General features: G+C 41.0%; 1 protein-coding gene across 1 annotated transcript in view; it reads right to left on the reverse strand.

Moving 5' to 3' along the window:
* LOC146287186 (disks large-associated protein 2-like) overlaps nt 1-16848 on the reverse strand; it is a 53365-nt gene that overhangs the window by 9780 nt on the left and 26737 nt on the right. The window contains exons 4-6 of the mRNA XM_084699746.1: nt 12966-13177; nt 10676-10832; nt 9580-9799 (exon numbers count right to left, since the gene is read on the reverse strand). Of these exons, the coding sequence (XP_084555872.1) occupies nt 9580-9799; nt 10676-10832; nt 12966-13177 (589 nt within the window). The remainder of the gene's footprint in view (nt 1-9579; nt 9800-10675; nt 10833-12965; nt 13178-16848) is intronic.

A 16848-nucleotide genomic window follows, 5' to 3' on the forward strand; every position in this document is an offset into this window, starting at 1 on the left:
AAAATGATCAACTTTGCTGTGCCACTACCACATACATTTTAACTTGTTTTTCTTCAAGTCATTCTATCAATATTTAAAGTAAATATAAGTTCAAGTATAACGTCCAGTATTGGTGTTGCCAATCAGTGATGGGTGACCAAACCACAAAAAGCTCTGGGTGGTACAGTGAACCTTTGTTTATCGGAGCTCCAGAGTGACATACTACTGTGGATCTGAGGACAGCATTGATTTGTCACTGGTTTGTAGGACAAAGTCGTCATGTTGCCTTGTTGCGGACCAGCCCTGGATACATCTTAACACTATATTACTCCAATCTGATTCTTCTCAACTCAAAGAAACATTTGAGAAATAAGGTAAAATAAGGTGATTCAATAATAATCATAATAACAATAAAAAACTATAGGAGATAATATTGATAATAATAATAGTTAAATACTGAACAATAACATTGAGAAATAACAAAGAAAACAAAACATTTGAAATACTATGAGACAAAGATGTCTAAGAAATTGTTTAAGTGTACATGCACATCTCTATGTATGTTCCTTTAGAACATGGGAAGAATGTGCAAAAGACATGGAATGGCATTTCATTGTTGTCTTTAAATATATGGCACATAGAAAGTGTTGAGTTGCCAATAATGTTGCCAATGTGACACATGGGGAGTTATTGCAGCACTGGCAAAGTACAGTAGCACTATGTAACATTTAGAAATGTGATTTGTACCACTACGGACAGCTTATTGATTATGATGATGCTTACAAATATATTAACATGCTACTGTAAATTGTCGACAACTATATGAAGACATATATCTTTACAAAATCATTCCAATATTATAGGGAGGGACAAAATGGTATGAACAAATGTAGTAACAACATATAAAAAAAGGTATAAGAAAATGGTCCCCTACCAGACCTACCGTACACTCTACGCCCCCCAGCTAAGCTACGGGCGCCTAAAAAATAAAAATAACAAAAAACAAAAAATGGGTCGATAGCTTAGTACAAACGGAAGCATACTGAAAGCATCAAACGTATAGTTACTGTGCCTGTGCCATGCTGATGTTTATCATGTGTTTACTCATGAAAAAGTACACCCTAATTAAATATATTGCATACATTTTAGTAAATTGTTTTTGTTTTCTGTCAAAGATTCTGGAGTTTTGGTTGCCGTTGTAAAGCTATGATCCCTCTTAGAATTGAGACAGCACACAATCATTCAAATCCATATAAGATCATAAAACTTATCTTGCTTCATTGTTTTTATATGATTTATGAAAAAATACATAAGGCAAAAATAAGTTCTAATAAACTGACATTTCGCAATTACTCATCACAATAAGCAAAACATAAAATTAAATATAATCACATACTGCAAATACATAAAAAAAAAGAAGAAAAAAAAGGTTTGCAGGCCAAAATATACTATAATTTCATTTTATCTTTTTGAGTTTGTAAACAAAGCATGACTTACAATAATCACAGTCTGATAGCTCTAAAACTTGTGATTTCCCTCCAGATTTCCCTTATGAATACTGGAATAAGTATGAGAGGACAATAATTCAGGAGGGGTACAAAATAATTTATATTCAAGAAGTTTTACATTACTGCAAAACCAACTGCAGAATCCAATCCCAAAACAAGATCTACAGGAATGGACACCAAAATGGCTGCACAGTAGTTGGGTAAGATCTCTGTAAGATGGTAAAATGAAAGCAAAAAACTCTGCCTGTATGATTTGTGAAAAAAAAGTGCAGTATCTTCGGCATGGTCCCATCTATTGTCATGACACAAAGGTTGCATCATACAGTAAAAACTAGCCTCAAGTTTGATAGATTTCATTTATCCAGGCACATCTTTTCAAAGCCAATGAAGTATTTGTAGCTGTTGTTGTTGTTACATTTAAAGTAGAATTTAAGGAATGTAATAGCTGTTTTTGGCAAAAAAATAAAGAAATTGATATCAAGTTGACAGATCTATGGATGAGTTTATAAAGGTTTTGAAGTTATTCACATTTCAGTTAACAAATGTTTTTCAATTAGAAAAAATGTTTCAATTCCCAAATGTTATTTTGATACATTTAGTTACAATTGTTAATTTGTAGAATGCTGCTCCACGGTCATTTTAAATTCTATAATGTGAGTTATTTTATATGAACATGTAACACTTACATTCTTGTCACTTGCAGCAATAGAGTCATGTGACTAAGAAAAGGTTTGGAGGAGAGCATAATTTATAAATTAACGGATTAGTTTACTCTGAGCTTTCTGCGATCATACTAAGGAAGCTCAAACATAAATTGTTTCATTTAGTGTATGTGGTCGTAACAACCCAAAAAAGTATAAATAAAAAGATGTACTAATTTATCTGAACAAGATCATATAAAATTAAAATGTGTTTTAGCCTTGCCTGAGGATCATGCAAAAGATTAGCTATTTTTGAAGTCTCTGGAAAATTCACTTGGTGATTCATTGCGTGCTTCCCAGTGTTGGTGACTTACATGGTGGACAGAAACGGAACAAATGCAATTATTAACCGAACCTCAAACAAACAATAGAACAAAGGACTTGCATAGAATGAATGAATGTAGTTTTTGACATCGTGAGTTGACCTGTCTCTATCATCGATTCAGCACCTTTAAATTATTTCAAGCTCCTCTGGAAATGGGGAAGGTTGCAAGAAGAGATGCCACTGCATTCTCCCCTATCATTCCAAAACAAAAAGAGTGAATATTAACAAAATCATCCTTAAAACATTTATCAGCATTTTGTAGATTAAAATGCAAACTAGGCTGATTTGTTTAATGCACTGACAGTCCACCTTTCTCTGACATGACAAGGAATTGTTTGCCAACCTGTGGCTCGTTAACTAAGGAACACATCCCGAGAACGTTCAAGATCTTTTTGTTTTGGCTCAGTAAAAAAAATGAGATGTTGGCCAGTAAAATTGTACCTCCTGTATTGCAAAGACAGAGAAAAAAAAAATCCCAGTAATATTGAGCTCCTTCTTTTGCTGTACTTTTCCAAGACAACATAGATTATAGACAGAGTTGAACCTGTGCTGCCACACAGGAGAGTCAGACAAAAAACCCATGACACTTCCCTCAGGTTGTGTGCTATGACATCACACATCAAGGCCAAAACCCAATATATTGAGTATTTGACCTGAGTCTTTGACATGGAGATCCAGTTCCATTTGCAGAGGGACATCTAACTGGTCAGATCTTTTGTATCTTCTATTTATGTGGCTGCTATTTTGATGTAACCATTTTTGACCCCATCATTCTTCCAAAGGGCTATTCGTTACTCCACTGTTGTCTTTTGGTTGTGCAAGATGACTTGAGAGAGATCTTATAGTTAAACCCTCAACTCTGCAGACAGCAACAAGTCTTCAAAAGCTTCACATTGAATCGGGGCTGTGATTGAATGAACACAAGCTTCCATGGTCGCATCCTGGAGAACTTCCTGGACCCCAGCCATAACTTTGGTACGCCATGTTGTTATGGTATGACAATGAAGGAGATGAATGTTTGGGGGAAGGGGGGGGGGGGGCGGTGAATAACAATGAATAGCAACACTGCAAGCCTAATTTAGTAGATCATAGAGGACTCCACCTGGTAAGGTTTCCATGGAGCCTGGCTCACTAGTTAAGGAGGCGTGTGTACATTCAAGGGACAGGTACTATATTTTTAGGGTCATGGTTGGAGAGGTAGACAGGACAACCCCCCTTAGTGGCTCTGATTGTCTCTCAGACATAGACTAACAAGACATTTAGTCATTTAGCAGACGCTCTTATCCAGAGAACAAGAACAACCTACAGCATGACATGGTGAACACAGAGGGGTTGACTGAGTGGGAGAACAAAAGTTTTAGCTTTTAAAACAACTAGTGCACATGTGCAGAGTTCCATTTAGAACTAAATTAAGTCCCCTAAGGTGAGAGCAAGAACACAGTATGGTGTTATGAATGATACAAATATTTATATGCTATATTCTTTTGAATCTATACAAAAATAGTACATTTATATACATACAGATTTCAAACATTTATGCTGAATTTGTGCTGGAATAAAAAAGAAATGATACATTCATACTTAGACAATGGAAACTTAACCTGTTTACTCTCCTGTCTTGTGGTGGACACCAAGGGACGGTTGGTCATGGAATAACTTGTTATAGATAAGTTTGGTATTGGGTCTAATCTAGTGGAGAACCTGACCTGAGATTGTAATGGTGGATCAAAGTTAAAGATAAACAACATAAACTTTGGGCACATTAATTTAAAATGTTTCCAATTCACTGATTTTTTTAAAATTCAATTTGATTGTGTTGTGAGGTAATCTTTGTTGACCCAAGACTAAAATTACAGCTTTGGTATGTTTCCAACATTAAAAACTTTCCAAAAGCCTTTTTTTCTTACAACCAAAAACATTTACTAAAATAAACAAAAATGTGTACGAAATGACAGGCAATGGATAGGGAAGTATTAGATACACTATTTGATAGATTTTTAATTAGGCTATTCATAAATAGGATTTCTATGTTTTTGATTTGGTCATTATAAAATTAGGATTTTAAAAATGATTCACAGTATGTCATTAGTATGTTTAGGTGCTTCAGGTAATGTTTCTACAAGAGGAGAAACTGGAATGGGTGTGAGTAACCTACACTCCCTATAGGCAGAGCAGAGAGAACAGTAGCTGGACTTCTAGTCACTTCATCCCACCCCATAATTAGTGTGGTGGAACGGATAATAGTGTTGAGGTTTTGTAGCTAAATAAACTTTAGCTTTGTTTGTTTAATTCATCAGCTAATTTGCAGTATTTGTTTCTAAGTGTACGGTCTATTGCACAGTTCTTCCCCTCATCACTCTGATCAGAAAGGTGTGACGCTCCGTCACTCAACAACAGCCTGTATTCCCCTCAGACCGGTGAACATCTGTGGTGAGGTTTCACTACTGAGTTTAAACAGAACAGGTGACTCGTGGCTGTGAGACTGTGGCTGTATTTTTCATAAGCTACAAAATGGAGAAGAATAAAATAGACTCAATAAAGAGGGGGCACTCATTGGCACTTAGGGATTCATTTCAATCACAATTGCATCAATATTTTTTACATTCCCCCGGAAAGAAGTCTAAATGAACCATCCGAAGCATTCATTTATAATGGCCTAATAATTCCACATTGTAACTACTAATTTAGTTCCTTATTTGACAGTTGTAACATCTATGTGTCTGCATAGATGAAGGTATGTCTACCGACAGCACTGCCCTGCCCCTCTCTGTTCAGGATTTTATACCCTGGTTTCCTTCCTTGGTTCTTTTGGATGGTTTCATTATGCTTCCCAGATGTAGAATGGGAATGATTAGAATGACATTGACAGGTATGACATGGGCCCACTGGTGTACTTCCTGCTCCACAGCTCCAGACTGGAACTCCTGCGGCCATCTGAGCGCTTCTGGTGCCTCTGTTTCCTGTTGTTGTCGTCCCACGTGGAGTTCTCCAACAGCCGGGGGCTGAGGGGGCTGGCCGGGCTGGTGGGGCTGCCCGAACCCTCTGGTGTGTCTACTGTGATCTCGATGCGTGGGGGGTCCATTAGGTCCATGATGCTGAAAGGGGCCGGTTCTGGCTGGCACATGACAGACTTGTCCTCTGTGTTCTGCCTGACGGGCCCACTGGCACCAGCCTGGATCCCCACGGACACCCGGCCCTCAGTTTGTGTGGTGCTGTCGCTGCCTGTTTCTCGGCACAGGGTCCACATGTTGTAGCACTGAGTGAAGTTGAAGAAGTTGCTGTTGAAGGTTTTCAACTCGCCGCACACGTCCCTACGCAGTTCTGCCAGCTCGTAGCGCATGGCTGAGATCTCTTCCTTCCACTGCATGTTGAAGGCGGCAACCATGTTGGCGGACTCTTTGAAGGCCTGGATGGCCTGAGGTATGGGGGGGTCAGGGGCAGCGATGGGAGGCGGGGCCGGGACCCTGTAGACCGGAGGGGATGTCGGTGGGACGGATATGGCGGTTACGGTAGAACTGGTGCTATGCTGGCTCCGAGCTGCAGCGGTCTCCCTCTCCAGGCGCTCCAGCTCCACATAAGCAGAAGAGCTGGCTCCGTCGTCATCGTCTATCATGTCTTCGTTTAGTAAAGAGGTGCCATCCAGCACATCATATCCCTCTGGAAGACAAATTTGAATATGCAAATAGATGGACATTTAAAAAGATGGAACAGCTGGAGTGTTATTTCACAGTGATGCCTCATGTTTGAATCTGAAATGGACACACATATAGCTCATAAAGCATACAGTATGTGAGGGAAAAAAATGACCACAGTCCTAGCAAGATTTGAAATTGGTCTCAACTGGACCTTTGATTTAAATTACAGTGCCCCAGAGCTTTCAACTTGTTTTCTTAAAAAATGCAAATATGTTGTCTAGTGTACTTTATCTTTGGTAATAGGTGTGTTTACTGTCATGGATGTGTCTTTGATTCCCATTTGAATTCAGGAAAAGATAGGAAAAGACACTCTGAAGTACCATCTTTTTCTTTAGGAATATAAAAATGATCTCAAGTACATAGTTTCAACTAGGTTCACTCAGCCAATAGAGTGATTAATTTAGACTCACATACTGTAGGCTCCTCATGGTGATTTTACACTGCCTTCTCACTCCTCTCAATGAACGGCAACTTTCAAGAGTCTTTTCATCTTTCCAACGCACAGCACAGTGAGAAAGGAACACCCGGTTGGCTGCTAGTGCAAGCCATCATTACCAATTGGTTTAAAATGACAAGACCATTCTCAAGAGTACCATTGTTGTCCAAACATTTCTTTTTGAAGGATGTTTCCGTGCTCCTTTTGATCGGATGCTTCTTATGTGTGCAAAAGAAAAGATGAAAAGGCAATGAAAGGATCACAACTCAAGTCATCGGGCCAAGAAGCAGATATGAACCCTATTGAACATGTCAGGTCCAGACTGGACCATGTGGTGAGACCCTGTGGAGGTTGAGTTTCCTCCCTATAGGGCTGCACCAGGGAGAGGCTGCAATCCCACAGTCAAAGACAGCTGATAAAGCTCCACACCAAGGGACAAGCCCTGCCACATGGCGTTCTACACAGAGGTCAACTTTCATGGAAACAAAAATTAATATAAAAAAAAAGAACACATAACTATACTGCAGACACAGACTGCTCTCACAGTAGTACTGAGACAATGGCAATGTAATAACATTCAATGCTATTTTATGGTTGCGGTATGAGAACATTACGAGTTTGATTGGGCAGTACAGCTTAATCAAGACATTTATACTAATGAGGTGATTTTAGCACACTTAAAAGATCGAGACACTGGAAACAACTCGCAAAAGTAATCGAGGCTTGGTCTTCTCAACATTCATCCCACTGCCATTGGTACTCATTCAGTACATCATAACAAAGGAATTCAAGGCCTCTCGAGTTTTGTGAGTTGTTTGGACCCCTGATTGTTGAGACTATGTCTTAACGGGATGTTTGCTATCTGCTATAAATGTTGGATTTTGCTGAGAAGGCAGTGTAAAAACACACATATACATAGATATATGTATGCGTGTTGACATTAAAATACCTGTGACAGGCATCACTGAGGTCTCCAGCTGTTCTGTCCCCCTGGTTATCCTTCAAGAGACGGCAGGTCAAAGGGAGAGGGGGTGCTGCTCTTCTGCCCCAATAGGGCATCATGGTATACCTTCCCATTCAGGGGCCCACTAGACTCGCCTGCAGTTCACTTTGGATTTATTACAATATAAGGGCAAGAGCTTGCTTCAAAATATCAGCCAGTAAGTGTCCTTCCCGGTAAAATACCGTGGATTAATTCAGTGCAGGCCTCTATGTTCCTCTATAAGTGCGCCAAATAGAACACCAAAGCAGATAATACCAGAAAAACAATGTCACAATTTGGCAGTGAAAGCGTACAGTGCTGGAAAACATATGGGCCTAAGCAGAATTGACGTCCAGTCTAAGAGCCAACTGACTTAGTGGGCCAATAGGGAGGTGACATGGAATCGGAGCAGAGGTCTTATTTGGTGAGAAATTTCAGCAGGTAAAACAGTGGGATTGGAGAGCACTCCTTGATCCTCAGAACTTCAGTCACATCGTAGGCTGAGGGATTCTGAGTGTGCAAACCCAATTGAGCATGACAAGATAACCAAACAAATTTCCAGATAAAACAAGAAAAGAAAGAAACCAAGAAAATAAGTAAAATACAGCAGTCTACAATTTTAAAAAGATTCAATCAATGTATCAAGAAATCAAAATCCAGGTTATAATATTGTTAAAATTGCTCCTATTTAATTATGGTATTTCAATAGGGTTCATAGCTTTACTCTTTCAGGCATACACCAAATGATTTTATCAAAGAGGGTCTGTTTGCACAAAGAACCAGTTCGGCTCATGTTATGATGATGATACTGTGTAATGTGTTGCATAAAAACCACCCGTGAATACCTGAATGTTAAAAACCAGCAACTGCTCTGTTGCAACCACTAGACTCCTGACAGTTTAGTTTAAAAACTGTCTGTGTCTCACACAAAAAGGTCATAAAAATCTGGCTAAATCATAATAATGTATTTCCATAAAAAGCTGCCAAGCTTCGCCTAGCTTTAGGTTGTCACAAACACAATGCTAGGGAACTTCGGAGATGTTTACATCTCTAAGTAATAGAGCAGTTCCATATGTAGGTTGGGAGGCTTCCCAAATGATCTGGACCAATCAGCCTATTTGGTTTTATGCAACAGAATACAACATGTTTTAAGATTATTGACTCAACTGATAAGCTTCTTTGTGCAACCAGCACAGTGGGTGTTTTCCAGAGTTTGACCACTTACCGTATGTTGAGTAAATGAGAATTTAGATTTTTTCCCCCTTTCCCTTGTGTTGTGTGAGCTGCGTTTAGACTGTGTATCAAGGAAACAAGAGCAGGGGAAGGCCAACTAGTGTCTCCTTGGAGCAGAAAACATATGCTCTGAGACTGTGATCGGTCAACAAATGCTCCGAGACTGTGATTGGTCAGTATTCCCCCAACACCCGCTCTCCTTCACTCAGCCTCACCCTACATGAGTCACACAGTCTCCTCACACGACATATATAATGCCACAGAGAATCACATGCTCAGAACAGCTCCTGTTCCTCTAACACATGCCATGTCAGGTCACTGTGGATGTCCTGTGTTGTGTTCTGGCGTGGTGCATTATGGTTGTGACTTCTCATCAGACTGGTTTGAGTGAGACCCTCCCACCCTCTGCATAGGGTCCAGCTCTGCACCACCGTACCTGACCAATCAGAAGCCCAGCTTATGATGCGTGGATCGTGCAAAGGAACGTGGCAAGCAAGTTCATCGGAACACTCAAGGGTATGCGGAGGCAAAACAAACAGACAACACACAACAGTAGCCAAAAGAAATGACTGGAATCATTCAACCCAGCATCTCTCAAGCTCAAGGGTACCCCACTGTACATATGTAGGTATGTCAGGTATGTTCGCATGTATATAATGTATGAGGTTATGTATTCTAACCCTTCTCTCGTTTTGGGGGGGATTTTAGGCATACTGTTACCTGTTGTGGATCTGAGAGTTGAAGTGACAGTGGAGGATGTCATTGAAGGCAAGCAGTCGTCGTCTTGGGAATACCCAGCCTGAATTGCACGCAGGTAACTGTGGCTTCGTGTGCGGAATGAGCCAGGCAGGTCCAAGGCCTCCATGGCCTGGGATTCTACTTCGCTAAAAACGGACTCGCAAACTGACTCAAACTGGCCATTGACCTCAGTCTCACTCACCTGAGAGACAAAAACAGGAATAGCAGTCCTTAATTTTTCCTCTTCCTTTCTCTTTCTCACTTTGACTCTTCCCCTTTGTACAGTGAATATGAAGGAGTGTTAGCATGGACAAGATACCACTGTCAATTTCCGACCTTTGAACTTTGCATTAAAATGTTCTCGAAAACAAAACAAAAGAACAAGCAGATAACAACCAAATAAAAAAGGAAGAACAACAGTTTATCACTTTGTATACTGTTTCACTGGGTACTATCCAACTGTAAGTCGTAAAAGATATATTTTACTACAAGGGAAATGGGAAAGCAGCTGTCCTTTCAAGAACCTAATCAAAAGCAGAAACGACACAACAGTAAAAACAACATGCAGACTGAATTACCATTGGAGTCCACACAGGTCATAATAATAAAATCATCTTGTTTTTTCCATTCTTGATCTGGCAACCTAAGGTTGTATGAGCAAAACCAACACTGAATCAATTTTTTCTACACTGGTCCATCATGCAGTGCATTAAATATTGTTTAAGTACAGTAGAAACATTATAACTGCATGCAAACAGAGTGTCTGAAAGGCTGTATGAGATTCTTAGCATCCAAAGTCTAAAGTGTGCTGCCATAAAGTGTAACCAATTACAGTCAAAATACTACACATTGTCCACCTCAAGATATTTCTATACAGCGAGTCAACAAACATTATGTTGCAATGCCTTCAAATCTAAAATGTATGTGTTTCTGTGCTATTTCATAAGCTTTCATCGTATGTACAACTGAGTGTTCCACTGTGTCTATCCAAATGGGGGGACCTCGAAATCCTCTCTCCTCCTTTCCTCCAGGAGCAGAGGAGGAGGTTCTCTCTGTGAGAAGCCTATGCAGGACTCACCTGGCTGACGCAGCTAGCCTGGCTGAGGGTGCTGACTGCTCGCATGTAGCTCTGGTTCCGTGAGCGGAACTGAGGGGGGTTGTAGGTGTTGGCGGGGTCCAGGGTGACGCTGGGGTGGGGACGCATGTCTCTGGTGGTTTGCAAGTGGTAGCTCTGGCTGAACAGAGACAGAAAAGAGGAAGAGCGCATGAAAAAGACCACTCGGATTTGTTTGTGTGTCTGTGTTTATCATGGCCTCGGTTCTCTCTGCGTGGAGAATTCGACCCTAGCACAGGAGTGACTCATCTCTCCACATTATCCAGCCGCCTTATTGGGATCAACTTTGAACTAGGATGATACAGTATGCAGTCTACAGCCCCCACAAACCTAAAGTGATGGGTGATTTGTCTCACCATTTTTACCCACCATCCCCACTATTTGTACAGCCTGCTTCTGTCGCCTATTTGTGGAGCAGTATGCACTTGGCTCAACCATAATAACAAATTATTAAATTCTCCAATGGATTGCTGGAAACAAGAGGCTTGATTTGTGTGGGGGACAAAACCAGAAAGTGATCGTAGTCCCAGAGGAATTATGAATACGCTCTGGTAACAAAAGGAGAAAGAGTTGGAGTGGTGGTGAGCATCTACAATGCCGGACTCCTCCCAAGGTTTGCAGTGTTCACTGTGACTCGGCCTGCATTCTGAACCTTCCGGATACAAACATCCGTCCTGTTCTGGAAGAGCGATTTGTGAGGCGGACCAGAATAACAATAAGCTGGAGAACATCTCTGAGGGACAGCAGACATCCACTGGGTCACAATCAGACTGGAAGCTACAAAGAGATTATTTTCAACAGCAAGACAACACTCACTCAGCAGAATAAAGGCTTAGATGATACAATGTGCTCCTAATTGTACACAAAGCTGCAGCATAAAAAGGTACAATACAGGCAGAACACCATGTTGATACTTTTTTTTTTTTACAAATTGATGCATTTTCCCTGTCATTCATGAACAAAATTGTAAAAAATATAAGTAGTCTTTAAGGAATGGTTTATGCCCTGCAACCTATTCCTGTACTTGCTGAGTCAGATATGCACATTACCACGCATGCCAAATGTCAAGTCTCTGAACACTGTTGCATCTAAAACATATGTCTGAAACGTTCTCTTATTAGTAACCATGCATCATTTTGAAACATTTCCTTGTGCCTACAACCAATCAATCTATCTATAAACATCATTTCTCTCATTGGAGAGATGTGGAAGTGTTGCCACAGCCTAGTCAACGGCGCTGTGATAACATGAGGCACACTGGCTGGTTAAGATGTTGGGCAAATATTGAAGTAGCAGATAATAAAAGGTCAGCAACTGACACCGTCATTGGACTGTGGCATTCAACAGAGCATACTTTACCTGATCTTACATGCATCCACATACAAGCAGCACCAAACCAATTGGAAAGGCTCAAATCAGCATCCTTTGACTTTGATGCATTAATAAAGGTTGTCAAAAGTGCATTGAAACTGATATGGTAAAAAAAAGAGACTGTATTCCTTCCTCAGTTGCCAAGCAACATCAAGTGTCATGTCTAAATAATGCATGTCCCCTTCAGACAGAGGTCACAGAAACATCCCGGTCGGAAGAAATAAAGGCTTGACGCTACACCGTACACAGAGGCGATAGAGGCAGGTAGGACAACAACCACACAGCGGGGAGACACAAATAACGTCCAACGCATTTTTGTTGTTGACTGATTGGATGCGGATATAACAGTCTGTGGTTAGGGGATAAAAACAGTGAGCTGACAGCCTGGGGCTAAAGGGTTCAAGGCTTGAAATGAAGCATCTTTAGTTGGTCGTTTGGGTCAAGGTTTGAAATGGGGACTATTTTTTATTTTATAATCCACATGCCATATTGGCTGCAGGAACCAAAAGGATTATTTATACACGTCATTACAATTTTTGTCAAGATCAAGCTTTACTTCACCGGAAAAGCTTGAGAGTAAATTTTTCTTTAGTGATGCAGCAAATGTTTACCAAAGGCACACAATCCCTAATGGACATGTATCACTCAAAAGCAACCGTTATCCCTTAGTAGCATCTATTAAAAGGAATAATCGTATGAGGTAAATTCAAAGGGAGCGCTCATGAGTAGAACACAATCTCAACATTCCCTCTGTTCCATCTACACCATTATTGTAAGGAAATTATGACGTAACAGTTTGTGAAGTCAACTCAATAACAAAATCCAAGCCTCATAAAACAGGAAGGCATTAAACATGAACACAGGGCTGCTCAAGGGGACCTACCTTTGGGGATCTGTATGGGGCCTATGCAGGACTGATTTGAGGACCAGGGCATCGGGTCGGACAGCCTTCTGGGGTGATGTCTTAGGGCTGGTGTCTGAGTCGCCACTCTCGTCATCTCCCATGGCTTTCACATAACTGCTGCTGCGCATTCTCCGACACGGGATCTCCTCGTCCTTATCCCCTGGGTATCCACTCCACTCATCCTGAGGAACCTGGGGAAGAAGCATGCCTACATTAGCGTGCTGGACTGCCAATCCCTGGGACTGTATGGATCTCCCTCATTATTGTTCACTTATCACACCCAAGCCAAAATGAAAATTGCTCAAATCGAACATGTTATGGTGTTGTGTGAATACAAGTATTTTTCACGCAATGTCTAAATATTCACAGAAATGAAATGCCTGTAGGAGAAATGTGTTGACCGAAGGATGATATTAGGTGAAGGATGATATTAGGTACCCAAGACCAAATGTAAAACTTGTTTAACCAGTCTCTAAGCAGTTCCTTTATTTGCAAGTACAATGGGGCCCAATTAGCAAAAGGAGTGTGAAAGCTGAGCCAGGCAGCCTGGAAGCATATTCCCCAAACATAGAGTCTGGAACTGAATGATCCCCATCCCCAGGATCTCCGGAGCCTCCAGGCTCCTCCCTCAGGGTCTGACTCCTCCAATCAGACAGTTTCAACACTAATCGGGCTCGGGAGTAGAAGAATTTGGAGAAGCTCTAACTTTGTTTAATCACATTGTTAAGGACAGAATGCTGGTATGCTGTGGTACTAGGTTGCTAGTACTGCTGCCCACAGTAACCTGGGCATATGCTAGCACAGAGAAACCATGATCATTTACCTGTCAATTAATTCACACCAGATGCAATATGGGAGGATTTGATGATCTGATGTTATAATTTCCTCCTTTGTGGTTCTGAACCCTACAAGGTAGAGTGAGACTTTCCAGAGTATGGGTCTCTGGGAAGAGTTCCAGCACAGCCTAGTGACCCACTGTCTGTGTGTGTGTGTATGTTTGTGTGTTTGTGCGGTGTGTGTTTGTGTGTACGTGTGTGTGTGTGTGTTCGTGTGTACGTGTGTGTATTTGTGTCTATGTGATGACGTTGCAGAAAGCGAAAACAGGTGTAACTGAAATCCTCCCTAAAGGCAATGATTCAGAGAATCCAAATTAACTTGTTAATGTATTTTTTTGTAAGTACAGCGCCCCAAACATTGTTTAGCTATTTAACTCCAGGGAACTGACTTGATTTAAGAACTACACCTGGCATACACCCTCATAACTGTATGCCATCAAACATTTTCAGTGAATCCTGTTGAAACTACAACATCATTACATACTGCTGCATCCCCCATTTAAAATTGTTGCCCCAGTTAAATTACACACACCAAGTAAGTCATGATAATTCTACAGGCTTCTCTGTTTGCGATTGTTACACTATGCTATTATTAAATTATTTCTAGACTGTAATAATTCATGTTTGAAATGTTGGCATACTGTACATCATCTGGAGCACAAAATACTTTTTCACACAGAACAGTTCATACATTCATGCCTCTGATTGTTGTGGACTTTACATTGACACACTGCACTTAATGACACCGAGTTAATTAAAGAGGCAGTCAAGTTAAATGGTAATTAAACCTTGTCAGTGCTATTAAGTAGCAATGGCACTATTACTGCACACTGGAATACGTATTACTGTAATCAACGTACCAAAGTTGAGTGCATATTTGGATACATGACATGAAAAAGTAAGGACTTAAGCAAGAATGTATTAATTAGAATCATTGCTCATCTAGGCTACGAGATGGAAAAACCTTCTTAGTGCAGTGATAGCTGCAAGATAGTGGCAGTATGAATTTTCATTTATGTAAAAAAAGAAACTTATCTCACACCCAAACTCAACATACAACACGACAAACATGTATTTGTTAGGTAAAGACTTGACCAGTCAACAGAGATGAATAGCGCTCAGTGTTCCAGCTACCGTCTGAGGCACTGACCACAGCAGACATATTTCGGACATAACTGCACAACAGACTGACGCTTTATAAACCAATAGAAAACAAGCGAGCTCTAGTCAGTCTTTGGGAAAGAGAGCACTGTGGAGTGAGTCAGTGGAGTAATGGAGTTTCAGGATAATGCAATAGATTCCTTATAAGTCCCTGCTCTCTTCTTTACACCTCCAGATTCAGTTTTAAAGGGGAATGTAGGCAAGTGTGTAGGTTGCAGCCATAGCAACTGGAGATGAACTGGAGACATTAACACACCATGCATATGCAACAACACAGCCTTGACTGTAATAGAAAAACCAGGGTCTGTAAAACTATCACTGGCACAATTAATACTGATTAAGGGATTGGGTCCTAATTACACGGAGCACACACGCTTAAAGTCGTAAACATTTCTACACAGGAATAAAGTTGCTTGTGTGTTGCACTGTATAATGCCAGTTTAATTAGGAGAGGTGTAATGTAAAAAGGTTTAAGCATGTTCTACTTATCCATGCAATACTCTACACATGTTCAATACCTTTAATAAGACTGATGATTGTACTCAAACAAGGTCATTTATGTTTGCCACCAAACACTCACAGAAACAGTTTCTTATTAGTTCAAATGAATTCTTATTTCAGAAAGGACGGTTTGTAGTAAAGTGGCACTGGCGAGACAGATTAGCTTTCATGTTTATATCAATACTGTCACTGTCATCATTGACTTGTCACTGTCACAATCACTGTCAACTGGTTCTTATCCTGGCTATTCCTTTCCCTGACCTAAAGAGGGCAACCCAGTTCCAGACCTGATGGTCACCTGTGTTCCTGCTCCATGCTCAGACAGATCCCAAAATGGTGCTGTGCCAGAGGCAGCCAGATGCAACAGCCTCAGAGTCTGTCCTTAGTTTTTAGTTGTTTTTCTTGTATACTTGTACATCTTCTGTCCTTCTTTCTGAGGATGTATTCCTACAATTTGCCCCCGGGGATCAATAAAGTATGACTCGACACTACTCTGCACTACCCTACCGTTACAGATTTGTACATATCCCATTCCTTCAGTGTGCTCTGTTGTCTTAGTGACCATGGTATCCTATGTTGGACAGTATCAGGCAGCTCTACCTCTCTCTCCCCCTCGCCCCCACACCCCACCCCCAGTGTCAAACACCCAGCAACTAGGACCTGTCTGCTTCCCCTGAACACCCCCTAGGCTGCTATCACACTGAGCAGAGAGCCTGATTGTCTACTAGTACCTTCTCTCTCCTTTTCGTTACTCCCCCTTCTCCATTTGCTCCCCCCCACCCTTCTCTTCCTCTCTGTTTCACCTCTTTGCCTTGGGAGGACAGAGAGGTGGAGGACATTGACTCAACAGGATAATGCACTTTGTTCAAATTGATGAGCGTTTGTCTAGGAGATCGGTGTGGGGGAAGGGGGGATGGCGATGGAGTCTGCTTTCACTAGCAGCCTGTCCTCCCCACCCAGCAACAGTGGACTAAAACCAATTTTGTGCTAAAAGGATTTCACCAAATGTTCAAACTCAGAGATCGGCAAACACTTAAGATCACTACTACTTCTGAAAAGGTAATATTGTTGTTAGTTGGCTAAACTGTTATTATAATATTACTACTTCTGTAGCCCCAAGACCAGCCTATTCTAAAACTGCCATCCTTTTCAGAGGTTCTGTGGGAGAATAAGCAGTGATGCTGAATCAACAGAAAGTGTATGACATTAACTTCAGCGTCATTAATAAGCTTGTAGCTGAACACAAAGAACACTTGCCATACAAAAAAAATCATGCTGGGTTAAACTATGGTGTGCTGGTCTGTTATTGAGCCCAAAGAGGTCATGTTTGTGTGCCAAACTGCTTAACAACGGTGCAAAGAGGG

This window comes from Hypomesus nipponensis, chromosome 6 (genome assembly GCF_054491055.1).
Source record: "Hypomesus nipponensis isolate SF chromosome 6, ASM5449105v1, whole genome shotgun sequence".
Classification (NCBI taxonomy): Eukaryota; Metazoa; Chordata; class Actinopteri; order Osmeriformes; family Osmeridae; genus Hypomesus; species Hypomesus nipponensis.